The 24,031-nt window shown below is 44.4% G+C and overlaps 1 protein-coding gene across 4 annotated transcripts in view; it reads left to right on the top strand.

Moving 5' to 3' along the window:
• Positions 1–12,863, top strand: part of LOC125727763 (polypeptide N-acetylgalactosaminyltransferase 9-like) — a 40,783-nt gene extending 27,920 nt beyond the window's left edge. For all 4 annotated transcript variants that reach the window (XM_049004672.1, XM_049004675.1, XM_049004674.1 and 1 more), the window contains 5 exons: positions 8,867–9,052; positions 9,973–10,110; positions 11,310–11,405; positions 11,632–11,799; positions 12,059–12,863. In XM_049004672.1, the coding sequence (XP_048860629.1) occupies positions 8,867–9,052; positions 9,973–10,110; positions 11,310–11,405; positions 11,632–11,799; positions 12,059–12,205 (735 nt within the window). In that variant the 3' untranslated portion in view covers positions 12,206–12,863. The remainder of the gene's footprint in view (positions 1–8,866; positions 9,053–9,972; positions 10,111–11,309; positions 11,406–11,631; positions 11,800–12,058) is intronic.
• Positions 12,864–24,031: the final 11,168 nt, after the last annotated feature.

Raw genomic sequence — 24,031 nt, 5'->3', positions numbered from 1 at the left:
ACTGCTCAGATAGATGCTTCTCAACCAGCAGTAGCCATCTGACGATAGTGTGGAAGTCTGGGGAAAAGATCCCATCGTCTTTGGGCAGCTGAGGACAAAAGTGAGAAGCTTTACGCTTTGATGTCCGTCCCAGATAAGCTGATCTGACTAGCAGCTCGGAATCAATTCATTGAAGTTCCGCCAAGGGCAGTATACTGAACACACAGGAGTATCATGGTCAGATACCTATACATAAATTCCTTATTATATTTTAAAATACACTTTCATGTGCAAAGTGCTAGGAAGGAAACAGACAGAGGTCAAACGGGACGTGAACTAAAGTCATGTGGTCCGATGAGTCATCTGGCAGACGTGTGTGGTACAGACTGAAGCAGGCCTACAGGCTTAAATGCCTGCCTTTCACTCTGGCAGCCCAGTTACGGTGTCAAGCACGTTTTCCCAGCATGCTTTAGTTCCACTCAGCTTCATAGAGGGTGAGGGGGACGCCCATACACACAAAGATATTATGAGTAATAAAGTCCACACTGTGGTGAAGAATCTTTAACCTGATGGGAATGGAATCTTCCAGAAGAAAATGTGCCCCACCTGTAGTGCACAGGAGGCCGCCAAATGGGTTAACGGGCATGAGAACGCGGTCAGTGATACGTCACAGTCATTGGGATTGTAGGGGAACAGAGCCTCCACCCACATCACATTCCACCAGTGTCACTGAGGGTAACCATCTAATCCACGTCAGGAGGGGCACTACAAGCTATTTCAGGTTTTACAAGCTACCTTAAAACTGAAAGGCTCCTCTACTCAGAGATTAGAGGCTATATTGTTTGGTTCATCTTGTACTTTTACTGGTTTGTTTCCTTGATTGCAAGACTCATTCAGCCATTTCACATCAACATTAGTGACACGTGCATGATTATCGGAGACTGACCGATCAGCACATAACAAGAACTCAGCGCTTAAGTGAAATCCGGGTCCTTTTAATAGAAATGGTTGAAATGATTTTGCAAACCCTGTCGTACCTCTTAGTGTCCGTCCTGACATCGATCAGGTGGTCACCCTAGTGTCAACACAACAGTAAGTGCCGGTTCTCGTGGAATAGGGACATCGCTCCGGATTGCGGAGGCATGTAGGATCTCTGCCAAGGCACATCAGAGCTGTTTTGCCACTTTTGGGTTACCATTTCTCTGACTTTGGAAGTTACGTCTGTAATTTAGGACACATTCCTATCGTTCTTTTTATCTCCTCAGTGGGTTAAGGCTCGAGTCTCTGGAACTTCGAGAGACGTTTTATCGGCAGCCTCCCGCTAAACTGGGGATCAGCCGGCATTAACTCAGAGCAGGTGGGATGTCGAAAGACAGGGGGAGCCTGTCGACGCTGTAATCCTGCAAGCTTATCCAGCGTGAGGACCAAACAACAGGATGAAGGGAGTCTTAGATGCTGATTGGCAGTAATAATCGGCTAATTGGAAAGGCTTTCCCGGAAGGTGTAAACATCGCCACAGCATCTCCCAGATATGCACGCTGACCTTGAGTATCCACTTATATCTGAAGAGTCTGGACTCTTGTTGTCACTGTCTTTAAATGCCGAATGATTTTATAAATATCTACTTGGCAGAGGCGTCTGGAATTTGCCGTCAAAGCCCGGTGGTGATCAGAGCAAGGAGATACCGAGGGTAAACCTTCTGGGTGCAGGACGCATCACTTCTGCCTGGCAAAATGGCTCGACACATGGATGAACAAGTCAATAAATCGAGGCCACGCCTGGATCGTGTTGTTTTGAGATCTTAGTGCTGGAGAGAAAGATCATATGGCCTTCTGGAGCATGCTAGGAAGAAGCTAATTGCAGGACAGGGTGTGATGATTTACACTAACAGGCCCTGTATTATTCTCCTGATTCCTGCAAGCCCCTTTTTAGTGGGGAAGGCAGATTAAATAGAATGACTTTCTGTAAATTTAATTACATTTGGCTTCTTTTCAAAGTCGGCCAAGGAAACAGGTGACAGAATCTTTGCTGAAAATCCCCCAACTTCAAACGTTTGTGGACAAAGAAAAAGCCGAGCCAAGCAGAAATGGTCTCGGAAATTTCAGCGCGCCTTGGATCGCGGACAAACGCGCCGGTGGGATGATTAACAGCATGTGTTTGGGAGAGGTGAGCGACCACAGGAGAATGCTTTTAAACCGCCAGCGCGCTGAGTGATGGAGGGTGCGCTCATCCGTAAGCCCTGGTCAGGGTCGTGGGGTGGTGCATTGCCAGGACGCCTCAAGACATGTCTGGGAACAAACAAAAGGTCACCGACTGCCAAGAGTGGATTATTCTCCTTTCAGGCCTCGTCGGTATTATTTGACAGGTAAAGTAAACATCTGGTTTGTGGGTAGAAAACTTCTGCAGAGGCACGTGTGTGAAGAGCAGAAGAGACGGTCAGCCTAGCTGAGGGTCGCACAGAAAGATGAACGGATTAAGGAGATGGGGGACAAGAGACAGATGGATTAAAAGGGAATCGAATCACAACCAAGGGTTATACAGCATGTTTAAAGCGGCAACTTAGACTAGAAGATTGAATGTTTTATCCATCCATCCATTTAAAACCACTTCTCCTGAGCAGGGTTGTGGGGTCAAAAATTAATTTTTGTAATTGATTCATTTTCATTTTTTACAAAACCAAAATAATTATAGCCTTTTTCTATAAATAAAAATAGTTATATGAAATATAAAAATATAATGAGATCCCAAGCTTACGAAAGCCACACCAAGTTGTGTACATGTAGAGTGCACTCCAAATATTTTGAAAATAATTGTGACTTCTTTCGCCACCGCAGTGAATCTGAAATGAAGCACTCAGTATGTGCTTAACATGCGTCCTGTCAGCTTTATTCAGAAAACCATATTTGGTGAACTGTTCAGGAATTATATCCGTTTTAATACATAGCCTCCCCCCCCCCCCCCCATTTGAGCTGCTCCTTGGCCAGGTGTGTGTTGTTGCTTCATCAGTTCTTACACAATCAAGCTGATGAAGGTGTGGAGATCGTTCTAAGTGGAGTGTTTTTATTTTACACCTGCTGCTGTTGTCACTCAGCATGAGGAGCAGAGGAGTGTCATTACAAGGCTGGAAGACACACTGAAGACAGGACTAAAGGCAAAAGGCTGCCGGAATGCGCCGGAACCGAAGACGGCGGCAGTATAGTCCTGACAGAGCGTCACTGGGGAGGGAATTCAGGGGGTCTGGGGTTCCACACTTCAGCCAGTCACTGACTGCAAAGGATTTGCAACCAAGTATTAAATATGACAATTTTCTTTGAGGTAATATTAATTTGTCCAAATACTTTTGGGCTCTTCAAAAGTTTTGTCTGTTTGTGGGGGGGGGGGGGCTATGTATTAAAATATGCATACATCCTGCACAGTTCACCAAATATTGCTGTCCAGAGCCTTAAAGCAGACAGTTTGCAATTTAAGCACATGTCGATTCCGTCATTTCAAATCCATTTTAATGGTTTACAAAGTCAAAACTATGTATTAAGTGTCTCTGTTAAAATACTTAAGGCCTGAACTGCACTATCGATCCCACGCACTGTGCAGCCAGCTGGACACTGGAAGTCACCAGACAGACACTCGCTTGCACACACAGCACTGTCTCTTTAGCCTAATGTGCCGTATTCCAGAATGCCAACAGCTTCCGGGCAGATTAATTTCATGGATTTACTGAATGATACAGACAGCAGGCTTGACGGACTTTCAGACGTCCTTCTGAAGGTGGCCGGTCTGCACCGTGCCTTATGGGAGGAGGAGGAGAATGTCCGCATTTCAGCCAAAAGGCATTGCTTACGCGTGTCCTGTGAAACGGGCAAAGTTTGAATGAATTCCCAGCTGGCAGAGCATACAGACATATGTTCCGCTGGCATCCGAAAGGACTATATCCACCCTTCTGATATTTGAACAAGAAGCAGAAATGTCCCAGTTTTGACTCCGTGCCCAATATTGCTGGAAGAAATATCTAGAAAATAGTGATGAGTTTTTAAAAATATTTTCTTTGGGCACTTTAGAAAACTTCCTATCAATGTAGAGCAATCTACTTTTTTCATGCCTATTTTTTGTTCATTGCAATATAACCTATTCGTTTTTTTAGGACAATATACATGAGCTTAGGAGAGTCTCCTCGCGCAGTCCTCTCGCTGCCTTATACATGAAATGTCAATTCTCTGCCATACATTTTATTAAACTGGCAGCTGAATCCGTTATGTTAAGCAACGAGATGGTCTCTCGCTTTAAGATGTTAAGGACGCTGTGGCTTTATTAAATCTTGTTTTGGTGTCAGTTGTTGCATAGTCGTCACGACGTGAAGGAAATATCCACGCTTTCTGTTCCATTCATTAAGCAATAATAAGAAGAAAACAACAGAGTACCGTAATCTTGAATGAAATACATTAAGATAGGCTGATAGATAAGATTTTGCACCCAGATTCACACCGTGTTATCACAGTGGGATACTGGAATTGCCGACAGCATTACAGGAGTATCATTTGTTATATTAATGGTTCAGCACCAGCCCCGATGAAGCACATTGCGTGTGACAGGCAGGGTAAGGAGACTCTCCTCGTCTCGTTAACCTTAGCTGATCGCATTTACATCTTTTCCACGGGAATTACCGCAGCAGTCGCTCAGTGCGTCCCGTCCCGTCCCGGGCGGACGCCTTATCTGAGAGATCAGCCGGCGTTTATGAGATTAATCCCGGCGATCACCGCACATTACGCCCGCTGTCAGTATATTAAATGCGAAGTTATATCTTCTGTGCGCTGGGGACAGTTAAGATGCGAAGATGAACCAATGGTTAAATAACGGGGAAATTGGCTGTACGTGGATATGCAGGTTTTGTGGGAAAACAGGGCGGTTATACCTAGGTAAAGTGGGTACATATAGATGAATCCACTACCGTTTTAAGGGAATTAATTGCTTAATTAAGCACAATGAACCTTTCAGTTCTGATATTTATGACTCTGGATTTGTTTATTCAGATGAGAAACTTGACTGGCCTGTAAGATAACGGCACAAAACAAAAGTACAACTATAATCAATACTGTCACTCACTTATGCCATGTAATAGTTTAATTGGCAAATGATTAAATGAATCATTCATTCTGTGGTGAATATTTATCCTGTTGTTTCAGGTGCTCAACTGCAGTGCATTAGTTGATGTTAATGATCCACATGTTTCTGATTAAATAATTAAAAGTACAACTGAAGAAGCTTATAACCTATAATACATGAAGCATCTAGATCATTAATTTGTAGCAAACCATTCAGAGCTTATTAAGATGTTGGCAGCAACAGTGTAAACATTATAACAGCGATGATATCTGTGGATAACCAGACCTAAAGAGCCATGAAATTGCTTTACAGTTGTTAGGTGCTACTAGAGCTGTTAAAACGTGTTCCCTTGTGTACCCAAGGTGTGGGCTACGCTTCAATACTTTAATGAGTTGTCTGTGTTTGGAGGCTCTCTCTGGTTGGCTGATGAGGTTTCCATGGGAATGTCCTTCCATTCTGAAGGTCCTCTTCCTTCATAGAATGGTTGGCCCAGAGCTTGGGTGATGACTGTAGGATGCTGGGTTTTCCCCTGACCTCTGACAGGGCCAACAGCCAGCTGATCTGAATGTCTGAGTGTCTCGTTAAGGATACGAGTTGCACATGATGAGGGTGTCTGGAGTGGAGTACTTTATCACTCTTCATGGGCTAGAAGCAGGTTTTCCCTCATGTTCCAGATTCCTGTAACAATTCCCACTCTAATGATAATGGATGACATCGTCCCCCTTCCTCCTTCAGTTGTATTATGGAGGAGGCTGAATTTCAGACTCTTCAGAGAATACTCACTGTCTAGCGGGTTCTCTGCCTCTCCAGAGCTCCGTCTAATAAAATTCAGTTTGCTCGAACTCCCAGCCTCTGGCTTCCTCTCATTCACCATCTCATGAGGAATCCTGTCAGACCATCAGACGGAGCTCGATGGAGTGGCAGTCAGCCGTGGTCACTGACCCTCTGCCATCCATTGTTCCGTCGAGTCACAGTCGCGCTCCTCTCTGCCATTTCTAGGAAAGGTCACGGAAATTCTGAAACTTTCCACCTTCGTTCAATTTTCTTTTTTCACATTTACTTTTACTACAGATAGTCGTGTTTAAAACCGGTTGTCTTCTGCATTGTTCTCTGCCGCGTGGACAGCCTAAATCCACACCGGTGTTTATAGCGTCTGTCTGTCCCTGAAAGCCGTAGCCGTGGGAGGGATGCGTTCAAGGTGAACAACAAGACAGCCGTCACAAAGGCAACCAGTCAGCCATTACTGGGACACGACAGCCGCAGGCCAGACGGGGAGAGGAAGGAGAGACTCTTAACAAGGGGGGGGCTGATTCCAAGAGCTCTGGTTTAACACTGAACCTTCCCCGTGGGACTGAACCCAGTCAAACAAGTGTTGTGTCTGTAGCATACTGAAGGAAACCTGCGTTTCCGTAATAGATAAATGGGGGATGTTTGAAGGTGACCAAGGAAATCAGTCATCTTGAGGACAATCTGGCCTCCTCGGAACCCAAACGGTGGACAAAGCAGGCAAAGAAGGAAGGGGCGAGCAGTCGGAGAGCCGCTGATACAGCTCCCGTTTTAAATGCTGAGAGATTGCATCTCCACATGCGATTCCACCTGGGGATCAGATAAGAACATGATTCTGGAGTCATACTGCGAGTCAGGCAGCCGGCACCCGAGACACAGACAAACGGGCGCTTTGTGTAAATCTCACATTCTGCTGCTGTCACCATTCGCCTCGCCTGAGAATCAGACTGCGGCTCATCCCGTCGTTCTAATTTAAGCTCTCGTCTGCTCGGACCAAGCGCAATTAGTCATGGCGAGCCGGCCTGGCCGGGCCGGAAGAATCCCACTGCTCTTCGGCTCCCGGAATGAGCGACTTTAAGGCACGGTGCTGCCTGTGCGTCACGGCGCAGCGACATTATAAACCATAAGAAAAACATCTGATCAAAATGTATTAGTGGGGTAATGAAGTTTCTAATTTGGCATGCTGCTCCCGGAAGACCCAGGGGGCAGCGTTTTTATTGCATTGCCGTGTCTCCCGTGTATTTAAATGTATGAATTTTTAATTTAATAGAACCTCGGCTTGCAGTAATTTGGCATACAGATAAATGCTCTTTTGATTACCGTTGTTGTTGATGCTGATGCTATCCTCGCGGGAACGTGGCATAAATAAAGTTGTCCCTGACCATTGATCAGCTGTGATTAAACCAGTATCTAAGACTTTCCATTTTGTTAGTCTGACCTTTGATTAGTCTGACCTTAGAGTTTAGGATTACCATATCCGTATGCAACTGACATAAGAGCAAACCATGGACTTAAGTAGACCCAGTATCACTTGGGGTATCTTGGGGGAGTTTTTCCTGTGAAACTAGGACCCAAGCCCCTAGGTGAGGCTGCTAATCAAATGCTAGCCTGGACTCACAGGCGTTAACTGAGCTCCTTACTCTAAGTGTTTTTACAATCAACTCTGCTGACAACCAATGAGATGGTAGAGGAGGCAGCAACTAGAAATCCAAGCAACTAGAAGAGACAGGACCAGCCAATCAGATGTCTTTTTCCCATCTCATCCAGTTGCTTGGTCCCACCTCCTCTACAATTTGATTGGTTGTCTCTTTGAGTTATGGGCGTCATTAGGTCCGATCACTCGAGGCTATTTCCCCGAGTATTTCAGCCCCTATGCCAATCTTTCTTAAAAAAAAGTGAAGCCCATGGTAAACTTGACGTAGCCCCTGATCTTTTCAGCAGCTAAAAACTCCCCTGTTCTGAACCAATCATTTTTCGTTCTGCCTTCAGAACATTGTGTAAGTAAAGCTCCCATGAGTTCACACACGTGCCAGGTGGCCTTAAATGATTCTGGCGGTTGGTAGAATGTCCTGCGTCTCTAATGGGACCCATATATGAGTGCATTTGCTGGCTGTTTGTTCAGTTAAAGCCAGGGACAGAATGGGTTATTTGCTGCTTTTCAATAGTGGAATATTAAATTGTGCATTTACTGTATATTTTTAGTCAACGTGGTTCATTAAGAGGCAGATTCCCTTGATGATTGAGTATGTACTTTCCTCTTACCATACCCCTTCGTGTGAAAACAGACCAATTAAAAATGCAGATTAGCTGTGTACACTCTGGAGATTTCATGTGTCTGTAAATTTAGTTTAAAATCCGGCCTGGCTCTGAGTCAGAGCTGGGGGCCGTCCAGAGATGCATGAATCACGTGGCCTGAGCTTTCTTATCTTACTTTATTATTTTTTATTTTTTAATTAAACCCACTGTAAGATTTATCCCCAGGGGGATGGTGAACAGACACAAGGATGGGAGGAAGTAAAGCCTGGGGACTTTATTTGATCACAGGTGTGGAGAAGCATTTAACCAAAGCGCTGGGTGTAAACAGGAGAGCAGCAGACTTGGGGTTAGTGTTGGGTGGCAACTAAAGAAACTAAAGAGGTACTGGGTCATGGAAGGGCCATCCATCCATCCATCATCCATCCATCCATCCATCATTCATCCATCATGCATCCATCCATCCATCATTCATCCATCATGCATCCATCCATCGTGCATCCATCCATCATCCATCCATCCATTCATCCATCCATCCATCCATCCATCCATCCATCCATCATTCATCCATCCACGAATATCACCAAATACTACAAAATTATGGACTGTTCTAAAACAAGCTTGTGCAAATCATATGTTTAAATCTTGTCATTAAAATCTAAAATCTAAGCCATTAAGAAACACGTTTGGTACATGAACAAATATTCCCTGTGATGTCTCAGGTTAGTCATGTGCAGGTTGTGTCTTGCAGGTGTGGCAGTGTGGGGGCAGCATGGAGGTGTTGCCTTGCGCCCGGGTGGCGCACATCGAGCGTACCAAGAAGCCCTACAACAATGACATTGACTACTATGCCAAGCGGAACGCCCTGCGGGCCGCGGAGGTCTGGATGGATGAGTTCAAGACCCACGTCTACATGGCCTGGAACATCCCCATCAATGTAAGTGACACACAGCAGACTGACCTTCCTCACCCCCCCATACCATCACGATTAACGGTTTCACTTTTATCCTATGAGACATGGGTTAGAAGCTGTAGAATACAGTAGCTTAGCAGCTTTATAGGAAGTCATGAACACACTGACAGCTCCTCATAGTGAGGATAATGCATGCCTCTGTACAAAACTACTCAGATGGCCAGAACTTCTGTGTATCAGAAGGGAAACATTAGCTTAATTGGATTTTGGGTTATTTTTAAAGAGTAATGGAGCAAGGATTTATTGTTTTAGGATTTAGAAGAGACTACAATTCTGTACATGAACAGTGTTTATCAAGTTTGAATAATGATCTTTATGCGTGACTATTTATGTCCTGTTTATGTGGGAGCCTTCAGATTGTACCCTCATTTTAATTCTAGAACTCTCCAGAGTTTGTGAAAGACTAGTATGTTTGAAGAGAAAGCGTACTGTTTCAGAGTTGCTAACTAACACATCTGGCGACATTCACGTTGTCAGACTCTCACGCTCAAGCAAGGAACTTAGAGCAACTCTATATTATTCCATTATAAACTTAAATTACTGTAGCTACATCAAAAGCATTGGGGTAGTTTGCAAAACCTTGCAGATTATTTACAAGGTAATAAAACTGTTACATACGTATAGTGTGCAGACTTGCCTCAAATTAAAAATCTCACTCAAGCAAGCAGACCAGAGTTTGTCACCCCGCTGTTTCATTGGTATTGATAGGTTGTTAATGGAATGGTTGTATCCTGGCAAAACACTGAGCCTTATTAGAGGAAAGTTAAACGGTATGAAATTGAGCTATTAGCACATTTTAAGAGAAGGATCTGTACAAATAAGGTCAAATAGCCCTTTTTACCTATCTGATCGTAAAAAAGCGAGTGGTGCGTTTAACTCGGCAGAGCCCCGGAGTCGATTTCGGCGACGTGTCGGACCGGGCGGCCCTGCGGAAGAAGCTCCGCTGTCGGAGTTTCCGCTGGTATCTGGAGCACGTCTATCCTGAGATGCGTATCTACAATGACACCATCACCTACGGCGAGGTGAGTCTCCCGGTGCTGCTAAACCATGAACGATGAATTAGGCAAAATTTTGGCCCAAGGAAAAAGAAGCAATAAAACGCCATTGGCCTTTTATGCACTGATGAAACCCTGCTCTCTGCTGCCGTATTTCCAGCAGAAAATGTAATATGATTGCAAAACAAAGGCGAAAAAGGCACAAACATGATTAAACCACAGCACTATAAATGGCTGGTTAAATCACACCAGAAATGCAACTCCCCCCCCGAGCCCCCTAGTGTGCGCCTCCGTTTTCCATTTAAATTGCATCACTCGGACAATTTAAAATATTAGCGTTTGATTATAATTTACAGCCAGAATGCGCAGCAGCGCGGAGAACCACTGACATCAATTTCACCGACTAGGCACAGAAGCAGACGACTGATTGCATTTTAAGTTTTCCTTCTCTCTTTTGTTATGTAAATGTCGTTTCCCTGGCTTAAATCAAGTCTGACAACCACTCAACGATGACAAATTACAAAGCGAGTTTTTTTCCCCCTCCTCATGTATAGTAGTGACTACAAACGCTGTAGAGAAGAGCAATGATACACGAAAATGCTGCAGATCGGTTGCTCGCAGTAGTTTCTAGAACAAGGAACCTGCTGTGTTCTTGTCTGACTCTCTGACAAGAGGTGGTATGGAGAAGGCATGTGGCTTTCATCCATCTTATGTTTCTCTGGGAATAACACCAGGACAAAAGTGCTCACTTTCCAAACAGAGAAATTGTGATTTTCAATCCTGTAATATTTCTTTGGGAATTATTAAAAAGTAAGCTTAAGAACTGGTGTGATTTTCCTCAGTATGGTTAAGTTGGCCATTTTTTTCCTAATGGATATTCCTGTTTAATCCCGTCAAGTAAACAACAAGGTGTGGAATAGCCTTCTGCCAACAGTGTTCTTCTGACAGCGTCAGAGCCTTACATTTCAGAATAAATTAGTTATACATTAGTGTTCTCTAATTGCACTGATATCTCTGAAAACCCCCACTGTACTGTATATGCTCTGAACTCTCAGTTTCATATGTCTTCCATTACGGTCATTTTCCTAGTCTTGTATACAAATATATATATATATATATATATATATATATATATATATATATATATATATAATTGCAACTCTGTCCACTTATCTATAAATCTGTGTAACTGTCTAGTTAGTTATTATTTTTGTTTGGTTTCTTAGGTGCGTAACAGCAAGGCCAGTGGGTATTGCCTGGACCAAGGGTCTGAAGATGACAACAAGGCTATCCTTTATCCTTGCCATGGCATGTCCTCCCAGGTAAGGGCTTTCCTGTTGAACACCCTACCCAACGTCATTAATGTCCAAGCAGAGTAGCACTATTTCATCAGAGATAGCACGCTGTCCAAGCAGAGTAACATTGTCCAAGCAGAGACGGCATGCTGTCCAAGGAGAGTAGTGAATATGTAAAGGCACGAAGGTCATTGTTGAATGCCCAATGTGTGGTGTGCCCCCTAACCATTTGCTCACATGTCCACATATCCAGCTTGCCCGCTACTCCACCCAGGGTCTCCTGCAGCTGGGTCCTCTGGGATCCACCACTTTCCTCCCGGACACCAAGTGCCTCGTGGATGAGGGCCGCGGCCGGACGCCTTTGTTAAAGCGGTGTGACAACGTCACACGACCGTCCCAGAGGTTTTGGGACTTCACACAGGTGAGACCCAGGTCACATGGAAATCCCGGCAGCTGTATTACTGCCCAGTTACATCCACCTGTGTTTGACCCATGTGGTGTGTAATTGCTTCACTTTTGTCACTGACCTTGAAAGTCAAGGTCATTGGGTGTACAGGAACCATGCACTATTGATTGCCTGCTCACTCCTGGGGCTTAAGGCATTATGTGGTGACTGTGCTCAAAACTGTCATTCAAGTGATATTTGAGCAGTGGTGTGACTTTTAAATTCCTTTGCACAGAACGGGCCCATCATTAGCCGGGACACGGGCCGCTGCCTGGAAGTAGAGATGTCCAAGGAAGCCAACTTCGGCCTGAGGTTGGTGGTCCAGAGATGCTCGGGACAGAAGTGGACAATACGGAACTGGATTAGGCACCCCCGACACTAGAGGGCACCAAGGAGACATCTTTGTGAGATGAAGGGAGCCAGCTTGACCCCCCCCCCCAATGCAGTGATGCCCCTGGGGGCGTCCCCTTGCATTTTGCATTCTACACTGAACCTTGAACAATTCAACCAGACCGGAGAGGTTCTTAATGAATCCAAGGACAACAGCGTCTCAGATGCACATTCCCTAAAAGGCCATCCTCTGGAGAACCTGCTCTGTTCAGAAACTCAGGCAGCTTCTTCTGGACTAAAGACAGACCTCCGTGTTATTTTCTGAGACCTTCGCCTACGTTGAGAGGTTTATGAGTCTATAGACTGTGAATGCACATCAGTTACGTGACTGTGTGAATGGATGCCATGGCGCCCGAATCTCTGAATCCTTGCGAAGGGAAGCGAAACACCTTTGTCTACTTTCGTTTGAACTCAGACTCATACGCAGCTGGTTTCTTTTAATGTGCCTGTTGCCGTTTTGATTTGTTTCATCGGGCTTAGAACTCCGAACAACACAAGCATGCCCTGGAATTACTGAAGACAGTTTGAAATTCTGACACAGTAGTGATGCATAAGTTGTCCAAAATAGGCTGAAATCTGAAAAAAAAAAAAACTGTGATCGTCAAAATAAAATATTTTTAGCCGAGCACCCTCCATGTTACTATAAGCAAGTGGCCGTATCACTCTGTGACTTCCAAAATTGGGAACATCATGACATTTCCTCATTACTTCGAGCTATTATTAATTCCCTGATTATTTTCCCCAGAATTTATTGATCAACTGATTGATTTCATTATTTCAGCTGAGTTATATTGAAATCAGGGTGCGTGCTGCCTGTTTGGTCACAAAGGAGCCTTTTGCCCTTCTTCAGAATGACCTGCAGCCTCAAAAGGGGGGGGCTTGTGCTTTGTATTATTATTTTGGATAAATCTACCATTATTTTAAGTGAGCTGTAACAACGCATCAAATGGCAATGATAGTGAGGTGCAAACTTACATTGTCTATGTATTTCCAGAATATTTTGCTCTCCAGCGGTGCTGGGTTCGAAGACGGACACCTAAACGCCACATGAGGTGGTCCCGTCAAGGGGGAGCACTGCCCAGTCTAGTGCAGCTATTTGGTGCTCCAGCAATCCCTGTTTATACAGCTTACGAGCTTCTTTGTCCCTGCTGCTGTCCACCCACGGGTTCATGGGGCCTGACAGCCGTGCGTCCGGCTTGTTTGTTTATTTCTGTTCTATTTTAATCCGTCCCCTGGCTCCCGCTTTGCTTGGCCTGTCGGATGAACAGTCAGCAGGCCACACCTCCGTCAGCGAGCGTATAATGCGTGACCACCGCTCCCACCTGAAGGATCTTCCTACCGGCCTTGTTTCCGGCCTGCTGAGACCCACACTTCCTCCACCCACCTCGCTCTACCGCTGAGATATTTACCACTGGTTGTTTAGTCACTTCTCCACAGTGTTTCTCGAAACAGAACAGGAAATGGAATGGGCAGCAGCAGCACGGCCCTGTTCAGTCGTAGGGGAAATTGATGTTTACTGCAGTCCGCCAGGTTATTTCATACCCGAATCAGAAATATCTGTTGACGTGGAAAAGCCGGGAGGTCACAACGGTTTTAGCTCAACCGTAGCTAATGAATCATCGGCGGTGTTACTCACTACACGGTTAGAGTGAGTCTCCGCTCCTGGAATTCTGGGTGCAAAACCTGCAATATTCTGGGCCACTCGAGGACGGAGGCAGCAGGGCTGGTGTTCTGTGTCATGTGACAGGGATGGAAAGTAGAGGGAGGTGACTCTGAGATACAGATGGATTTTGCCAGCTACCACCAGCAGGCAGTCCGGATGTAATGAGAGCTGTTCTGATACACTTCATTTTTTTAACTTGTTGGCGTGAAGAACATTAACAACAGTGCTACTGCTGTCGGCCTCCGACGGTTCGCGGCTGTAGGAAGAGAACGTGGTCGCATGCCTGTGGTTGAGCAACGTTGGGTGGGCGGGGGGGGGGGGGGGGGGGGTGGGGGTCCTGAGAGAGCTGCCGAGAAAGGGAACCAAGGCTGTGGGGAAAACAAACAGCTCGGGATGGGTACGTACTCTCCAGGAAGAAAGACGACGCTCCTCAAAGGGGCTCAATGGCCGGCCGCGAAAGCTGCGTTTTCCATTTCAATCCATTTTAAAACCTCTTTCTTTGGGGAAAAAAAATACCAAGTGGTGTGATTCTTGGTGGACATCATTCTTCATGGAAGCTGGGAGACAGATCGACCCTTGCTTTCTATTCTAGGTTTTCTGTTTTCAGAAAATCTGTTTTTGTTAAAACACCGAGGAAAAAATGTGGTGCTGTGTGAGACCAACGCAAAGTCTGTTTAGACAAACAAGCACCTTTTTGCTCTCAGATAGTTGTGTCTGATGTGAAAACTTCCACTCATTAGCCTGCCTGTCTGAAAATGAGGAAATTGAGTCTTTATTATCCCTAATAAATATTAAGAAACCATTTCTCCAGGGTAGAAAAGGCTAGGAAGGCTAAAGTAATATCTTACAGGGATACAGTAATAAACACTGGTCAATCGATGCCTCATAGATTCCTGTTTTGTCATCTATCTCATGATTTAGAGCTCATATCTAAGGCATTTGCACAGAACCAAAGCAAATGAATAGGATGAGTCCTGTCATGTGATCAAAAAGCTATTTTCCACTTGCTGGAACCCTATTACATTATCATCGGCACTGAAAATTCAGGCGGCACCTCAGAACCCAATCCAACATCCAGCAGATATTCTTTACGAAACTTCATTAAAAATTGCATTTCTTGCTATGAAGCTACAGCCACATAATGTGATTGAAATTCATCTGAGGATAAAACTTCTCATAAGGCAGTGATAAGCAGGGGGTAAATCATCATAAACATTTCATTGCTTAGCCAATATATTATCTATGTATGTATGTATTTTTGTATGTATGTATGTATGTATGTATGTATGTATCTATCATCATATGTCTGTTTGTTTGTTTGTCTGTTTGAATATTTATTTAGCCTTTCAGAGTTACACACTGGGGAGTTACACACTGGGGGGTTACACACTGGGGGTTACATAGCAGAGACACTAGAGGGCTCTTCCAGGGTCTTGCTGCTTTCATGCTCTATTATGCTGTTCTATTAGCCAGACAAGACGTCCCTCAACGAGTCACGATAGATGAACCGGGAAGAGCGAAGGCAGCTCAGAGACGAACTCTTATGAGTCCCCGGGTGTACAGCCTGCACTCACTGCAGAGGATCCTAAGGGGCCGATACTCAGGGAGCGCAGTGTTTCACGAGCTCAGCCATCGGCATCATCTCTGTGACGTATGCAAAATGATACCCGTCCCCCAAATCACCCCTCACTGCTGCCTTGACAGGGGCAATATTTATATCCATATAAATATTTGTTATTTCTGTTACAATGAAAACACTGTATGGTGACTAATGCAGCATGAAAACAACCACACCATTAACAATAAGGTCCCTTTGTTGTAGCTTTCACTACACCTGCATGTACCATCAATAGAACACAGACAGAGACACAAATCATTTTTTATTTTTCCAGTTCATCTGTTCATGTTTTAAGATAAAAAGATTCCAAGCAAATGCTGCAATTAACCATGAAAATCTGATGTTACACTGGAAAAACATGATTAAAATATATTTTAAAAAGAGTTTTAAAGAAAACAAATCCCAGAAATTATATGTAAATATTTCATGCATTCTTCATATTTTAATGTCAATCCTAAAATGGGCTGCGGTCCCTTAGAATGGGAGGTGGGGCTGTGAGTGGGGGCCGACTGAACGCCACACAGCCAACGGTCATGGCAGTAATGACAAGCCTGATTTGGGAGCCTGGGTGTCCTGCTGTGACAGGGAGTGCCCCCCCCCCCCACCCAGGGGCCCAAAGCTGAGCCTGGACCCAGGAGCAACTGAGAAACACGAGCAAGCCCAGCTCAGCTCAGCTCAGCTCAGCTTAGCCCAGCCCAGCTCAGCTCAGCCCAGCCCAGCTCAGCTTGCGTTTGGTGCCTCTTGGTATCCAGACGGGCATGAGCTCCAAGGCCGGTCATCCTCTGACTCAGTGGAGCCTCAGTTCACGGAAACGGCCGGCTGGAGGGAGAAGACTGATAAAAGACACATTAAGCAGAACGGAATTATAGCCGAATTTGAGACTTAGGATGAAGGATCGCCACTGCTTGGGAAAAGCTGATAAGGATGAAGACGGATAGCAGTTATATTATTCTACAGAATATAATACTATTCTTGGAATACGAAACCGATTTTAAAAAGCCAAATAAATATTAGCTATATGGGACAGTGCCTCATGGCTTGTTATTTGTGACAGTGGCTTCTCCTCTTTCCATCTTCCCACAGGCTGGCAGTACAGATATGCCTATTCTCTATATTTATCGATTTGTTTATTTAATCCAGTATAACTTCCAAAGTATTCTCTGCTCGTGCTATTTACTGATGCGTCTCTGGTTAAGGATCTTTGCCTACGAGTAGTCCTTCCGCAAGGGATTCAGATCTGTAATGTTATTCAGTCGCAAATCCAGGGCTTTGTTATGTACACCGACTCCCACGCTGAGACCATTTACTAAGTGCTCTTATGCCTGTTGGATCTGATTGGCCAAGCCCCTGTGCGGGAGCTTTGCTGTTATTCAATTGGCTAATTGAATATTTAAGTTGGTTAGCGGTCCCGAGGGTTCCCTGGGAGTGTGTCTGTTCCATTTACAAATGATGTCGTATAATTAAAGTCAGTTTATGGGGAAAACAGATTAAACACCACATCACAATGAGGGAAAGAGCGATGAGGCAATAGCATGATGTCGACCAACAGGTGGTGTAGTACAACTCAGCGTGCGACCGTGTGGCTAGATGGTTCGCAGGAGTACGTTGGCTAATTTACATAAATAAAAACTCCCAGCTGTGAAATTATGATGAGGAATTATACTCCTATAAAATCCAGTGCCTAGGAAATAAAATAATGTCACAGATTTTCTGTTTATATTAGAACTGATGAGTGACGCTTGGATTGCTGAAGCGTCATGGCGTGTATAACACGAGACATATGTTAGGTATAAATATGCAGCCAACTTTATGGTTATATTAGACAAGAATGCTAACAACAACTGGCAGCTCGATGGCATTTTCACTGCCAACGGCACCCACACATTAAGGCTGCGCTATTACTGGCTTGTGCAAGCTGCGGATAAGAACCGCAGTAGTCTCATGTGACGGGCTGCACAGTGCCTGGGCGCATGTGGATTGTCCACTGCATACCAGGAGAGTTTGGCATGCATGTCTAGGGACTTACGCAGAATGCAGTTAGTACACTTACATTTTCTTTGCTGGCCCATTTAAAAAAGGTAAATTAGTATGGTCTCATAAATGTAACTAACATGGGTGCTACCACTATCCTCCCCGTCGTTTTTCTTGAACATGCTGGTGAAAATTACGTGCCGTTTCCTTAACCGAGTCGACCGTGTAATTACAGGAATCAAACAACATGCCCACTGGGCAATCTAAAACTGTGAATTTAATGGTCACCAAACACTAGAATCTTTGTGTTTGGGGAAACAGTAGGTCCTTGGTATTAAATCCTAACTACGACTGTGGCGAAAGGATCCAATGATGTAGGAGGGCCAGACATGTCAGACAAAATGACCTACGGTGCTTTGCTGGACCCCAGGAATCTCACAGGTCTGTCGGTATCTATAATGGGTTGAACAAACCATGCCAAAAGACGTACACCCTACAGAATGTTTATGCTCCGGTTAGAAGAGTTTTAGGAAATTCTGTTTCAATGTCTTTCCACACTGTCAGAAAAAAGGGTACAGTTTTGTTCCCCAAGGTACAAACATCATTAATGTACCCCCAATGGTACAAAACTGTTCCTCAGAGTCCATTTCTATACCTTAAAAGGTACTTTTACCTTTAGGGTTCACCTGGTAGACCAATCAGGATAGAGCCCCAGTGATGAGTAATTGTACCCTCAAAGGTACAAATTGGTTCTTTTTATGACAGTGCAGCTACAATATACAGCGTGATGTCTCATTCGAGATGAGGTGAGTTCAAAACCAAAACCACACGCATATCTTAAAGAAATTTATTATATGTTTTAACTGAGCAAATAACCAGAAGCCGAGGTATGTGTGATATCTTTGCCATTCGAACTAACCCACGACAGTAGCATTTCAAACGTTTGTGTTCTGCCCGTTGCCAGTTTTGAGACAATTGTAATACGAATCACAGAGAAACATTTAGGCCTGTGCCATTGTCACTTTAATTTGCACGGAAATGTAATACGTTTTAATGTGGTTTATTGTCATTTTTGGCCAGTCATAATTCTATACTGTAGCATTTAGGGGTTTTTTCAATGCTGTTTTAGATGCAAAAGTAATGCATCTCATCATCAATTGCCAGAAAGGTTGGAAAATATTTCTTTATGCAGAAAGAAAATCTGAAATTAATTAAATATAACCCCTTTCTTTCCAAGTCGTCATCTTAATATGCCTAAATCTTCTTCTCACCACTTCTTACACCCGTTACCCGGCCCAAAAACAACAGTTGTTGTCAGTGTGAGGTTTCTTGACAGAGTGTGTGACTGTGGTGTGTGTTGGCCGTGTTTCTAAAAAAACATGCTCAGGAAAAACAAGAAAATTCGTATAAAATGTGCGCTGAACCGGCCCGGTGCCGCGCTGCCTGTTGAGGGTGAGTCCAGAAGACAGACTGGGCTTTTGCTGATCGCTTTGACCAAATCTTTCTTGACATTGAACAGCAGGTGTGTTTTTTTTTTATTTTTTTATTGAGTTTAACCTCCTGTTGATGGCAGAGTGTGTCTGTTCTCCCTGCAATTGTAGGAGTCATTCAGCTGTCCAGGATTGTGCATCGATCATTCTGGGCAAGCTGTAAAGGAGGGAGGCGGAGAGCCAGAACACATTACTTGATCTGACACTAAGCAACGCCACGTCCACTGGGCCGAGCAGTTTGAGCTGTTGAACTGTATAAATGTAGTGATGTCAGCCCCAGTGGCCGATCAAAGGGATTGTACAGTGCTGGGAAGACAGTGATCTGTAAGATATAGGGGTGGAAAAAACGGCTGCAAAATAACTGCCTGATCATGGCGGGAGTGCAGGCAGCGCTTGATGCATTTGCCTGCCTAATTAATTAGGCTAATGTATAGAAAGCCAGAGTGCATAACTGCTCCAAATTGTATAAAACAATAAGCTAACAGTGAACGAATAGCAGAACATCATGTTTACTGAAGGCGTGCAAATAAATGTGCTCTTCAGCAGAACACCTTAAGCTTCAAGCCGATTTCCCTTGAAATGGAGCGAGACCTGTTTTGCGACCAGGCGATTTACCCTGCAGGGGCTGCAGGCTTTGCAATCCTCAGCGTTTGGCCTCCGTCTTGGCATCAGTGTGGCTTGTGTAGCTTGACCCCAGGGCAAAAAAGGCATGCTAGATGGGATTCGCCCTCCGTGGAATGGCTGCTTACAAGCAGCACAGATCAAACAGTCCCTGAACTGGGAGAAATCTGTATATCTATGAAATTTGCTGGCTGGAGGTGTTTTGGAAAGCAGGGGCGATGAAAGCTTTCAGGTCTGGAGGTCTTATCAGAACACAGCAGACTGTGGAGTAGTGGCTGGGGGGGTTGGGGGCGGTCGGGGGCCAGCTCTCAGCCACCCTAATGTGTGCAGCTCAGGTCCACTGCTTGACCCCCCAGCTGACTACCTCCGCGCCTCAATACCTTCTTGGGTTCCAGCTACTGAGAGGGTGGGTGGGGGTTTTGGGTAAAACATCTGACTTGCTAGTCAAACCTTCCGTCTGAGCTGCTACTCGTAGGTGGTTAAAGGATGGTGTCCAAAAAGTTTCAGGTTGAATGCTCTCGCGGGGTTGCTGCGGCTGTAGCTTTGAGCCAAGATACTTAACCCGCCATTAAAATGTTGATTTATGAAGTTAAAGAGAGCAACGGCAACCTTTCCAGATGACAACTGGAGCAGCTCTGAAGGTGACTCGGAAGTGAGAGCAGACCCGGCGTCACCTGCCCCGCAGAGTCGCGTTCCGGTGACGGCTCTGCTTAAGCGGCGCTGACGGATCGCCCACGAAGCCGCAGTTTATCACAGCCTTGATTAGCAAGCAGCGCGCGGCGTGCGGAAGGGGCTTATTAACACGAACAAACGCTGTAAACGCTGTGAATAATGAGGGAGAGAGGCCAAGTCACTGGCGTATTGTTAATCAAGCCCTGAGCACAGAACTATGCAAAACATCTCGATTTACCAGGCTGTGGGCTGCGCTTTAGTCGAGATCTTTTTCCCCAGGAAAAAAAAAATGCAGTTTTTGCAACATTAAATAAATAGGCTTCGCCATTTCCAAGGACACGCTCAGGCTAACCCCAGGCAGCGGACCGAGAACAAGAATCTTGATTGAATCTGCTGGGCCGGGCCTCTGATTAGGTCGCCGGCGTGATCCCCAGTGGGTCAGCCAGTTAATTCAGCCCCTTACTACAAGACCAGTCATAGGAACCGAGCTGCTGGTTTGTGTTTGCAAAAGAAATGTGTCAAATAAACAGCTTGAAGCTGGATAAAGTAGTAGATTTACCAGTATTCCAGGAACAATATGCTCTGATTTCAAAGTCATTTAAGTATATCTATATAATATACTATTAATCAGTTTAATTCTTATTATAGCAATAGAAATACACCTTTGTTCTTTTGGTCAATGAGAAACATTAGCATGTACCTCTCGTAAACCCCCATCGTCCTTCCTGAGCTCTGTATTCCCCAGAAGGAATTCATCCAAGGTAACTTGTTATGTTCTCTGCCTTAAAGGCTTTAAAAATATCACAAGGAGATGCTGTGCATCAGTGTGCTTTGAGTGCAAGGAAGAACTGTGGAAAAAAAAAGATTTCTTAGATTTCAATAGCGAAACAAAACAAAAAAAAAGAACGAAATCTTTACTTATGTTGATTTCTGTTTTTTTCCGTCTTCACAGGGTTTGTCGAGGGAGGTGTGGCTGTGGCATGTAAACTACAGGAAGGCATTACAGTAAAAACGCAATGAAGTGAGCTCTGCCATTATGCGCCCCTGTATGAGGCTGTGATTTGCATGTATACCCACTGCCTGCGATTCAGCGATCTTAAATAATTGAGTGAAATTATGGATATAACTGTACTTAAGAGTGGCTGTGCTGATATTCTCTTTGCCACGTGCTGCATGAATGATATTTCCCCCCCCTCCTCTGTTCCTTTGGCACATTGTGGGAGAGAAAGGAGGGGAGGGCGGCAGGTGTGCCGGATTGAGATGGAACGTCTGGGCCCGTCTGCCTGCCTTGGCCCGGCAGTGGTGACATAAACCCATATAGCGTAAATGTGTTTGGGGACAAACAGCAGCGTGCACAGCATCCGCCTGTCTCCCCCGTCGAATCAAAGCCTGCAGAACACCATCCTGATAGAAACTCAAAACAGAGAACCTTATATCTTTGCCGAAATGCTTGAGATCTAAGTCGTCTAATGCTGTTTTTTTTCCATTTATAATTTCTGTTGGGTTAAAAAGAGGGAATATGTGAAATCAGCGATCTGTCAGCAGCGAAGTTACAGCAGTTAGCAAATTGTAGTCATCACTTTCCAAGATGTCCCGAGAGACTGGGAGCAGAAATGAAATATGGTGAGGGATTGCAGAGATTTATTTATATGTGTTACATAAGGAATAATCTTTTATTATTTTCAGAAATATTTCCTGAGAAATGGTCATCTTTGTGTGGCAGAGACTTCATAGGGGACTCCAGAAAATCCCACGTGTACAATTGGCTATTAAAGACATGAACAAATTACACTTTAGGTGACCACGTGTGGCCTGTAAACGTGTGGTCATGAGTAAGCTAATGAGCCCTCATGTGTAACGAGATTGTAAACGTTGGCTGTTCAGTCATCATATAGTTATGCAACCTCTTGGGAGAGAAGCCAGTGGGGAACAGAGCGAGTCTTTGGTCATATTTTCTGGGGGTTTACTTGCATGATTCACCTCGATCGAGCGGTGAGGGAGTAAACTCTGTCGTATTAATGGTAACATCTGGCAAGAATCTGAGCACAGCAATTCCATTATATCAGCATGTTGGATTTGATATGCCTGAGTTGTTGGTTGCTTAATTGAATACACAATTTAATCCTGGCTCAGTCAAATGCAGCAGCTCATCATAACCATCGCTGACAAATTCAAGTTTCAAAAACCTCGGGTGATGACTAACATGCTCTGAGGTTCTTTGCTGGTTGCACCTGGTGACCCTTGGACTAAGTTAACACCTAAATTCAAGCAGAATTGTGGAAAGCATGCTTGGTGTGTCACAGAAGTTGGTGAAGAGTGGAGAAAGTGTTTAAAGTAGGATCTCCAGGGCTTGGCCCATCTCCTTTTTAGATGTGAGAGAAAGTTGGGAGAGAAGTGAATCTCAACGTGCTGCTGTTTCTCTTGCCTGTCAGGACGACAGAGCAACACCATTTATCATCTGCGCCGAACCTCGCTAACGCCAAAACTGAGGCTGCATCTTTTGTTTGATGTTTGCTTGCTTCAAGAGTTTTGCTTATTTTTCCTGTAGAATTTGTCTCACCAGTCAAATGAAATAAATGTCTTGTGGATTTCACTTTGATGGTCTGACTACATTACCTGAGGACTTATATAACTTAAATATTTCATCTGTGTCCATTACCTGTGCATTGCGAGGTAATATTTTAAAAATATTTTTGTTCGTGACAAAATACTGTTTAAATATAACAAAATGCACACATTTTCAGAAATACTGTTTGAATAAAATACACAAAAACCAGGCACAGCAGATCTTTAAAATGCGTTTAACAGTTTGTGGTGAAACGGATAGCACAGCTAAACAAAAGAGGCTTAAATACTTGTTTGTTTGTATTTAAAATGTATGTGTTTTTGTGTGTGTCCTTTTCAAATGGCAGATGACAGTTTCTCCTATTGCCGGGCGTAAGTAATGCTTGGGGGAAAAAAAATCGAAGTGAGGAAAAATTTTATCGCTCTCTGACAGCTTGTGCCGGTACCAGCTGTCCAGCTTATTACAGTTCCTTGAATTGCAAACATTATAGTCCTCAGGTGTCCAGCGTTGGTGTGTATGTGTGTGTGTGGGGGGGGGACACAAGTAAATCCTGCATTCAGTTATTCCTGTCCCTGGATGGATGACATTAATTTACTGATAGACTACCGCCTGTGCTCGCCCAGAACTGCTTCATTTGAATGTTTTGCATGATTCATTTTGCCGTATGTGAGCCTTCATTGTGATTTCAAGAGGTGTAATGACTTCTGACAGATAAGATGAAAAATTTAATTTAGTGGAAAAATGTAATGCGGGGGTAATTTCTTGGGACGGGGTTGAACAGGAAAGCCTGTGATTATTTTTATACTTCAGTAAGCATTTGCTGATTAATATGAGTGATTGTGCATATGCACTTGGTCTTTCTGAAGATGCTGCCACATTTGCGGGCAAATAAAATGGTCCTACGCTGACCGCTTGGATTGGAACGAGCCTTTTACCTGTAATGGCAGCGTAAACACACAATGCTGTTGCTTATTTGCTGTTGCTCAGGGCAACGCTTTCATTTAAAACAACCATACTGTGTTTGACGCCTCCATGCAGATTTCATGGAGAGGGGCAACTGGAGCATCCATTCAAGGCTACAGCAGCCAGTCCTTCCCAGCGTCCGTGTGACAGCACTCCTGTCCCTGATTGGATGTTCTAGAATATAAATAGTCGGGTGCCACTACAATTCATTTATAATAGTTTTTTCTTTCTTTCCAGTGGTTCTTATATTCTGT

This window comes from Brienomyrus brachyistius, unplaced genomic scaffold (assembly GCF_023856365.1).
Source record: "Brienomyrus brachyistius isolate T26 unplaced genomic scaffold, BBRACH_0.4 scaffold117, whole genome shotgun sequence".
Taxonomy (NCBI): Eukaryota; Metazoa; Chordata; class Actinopteri; order Osteoglossiformes; family Mormyridae; genus Brienomyrus; species Brienomyrus brachyistius.
This window is presented reverse-complemented; position numbering and strand designations above follow the sequence as displayed.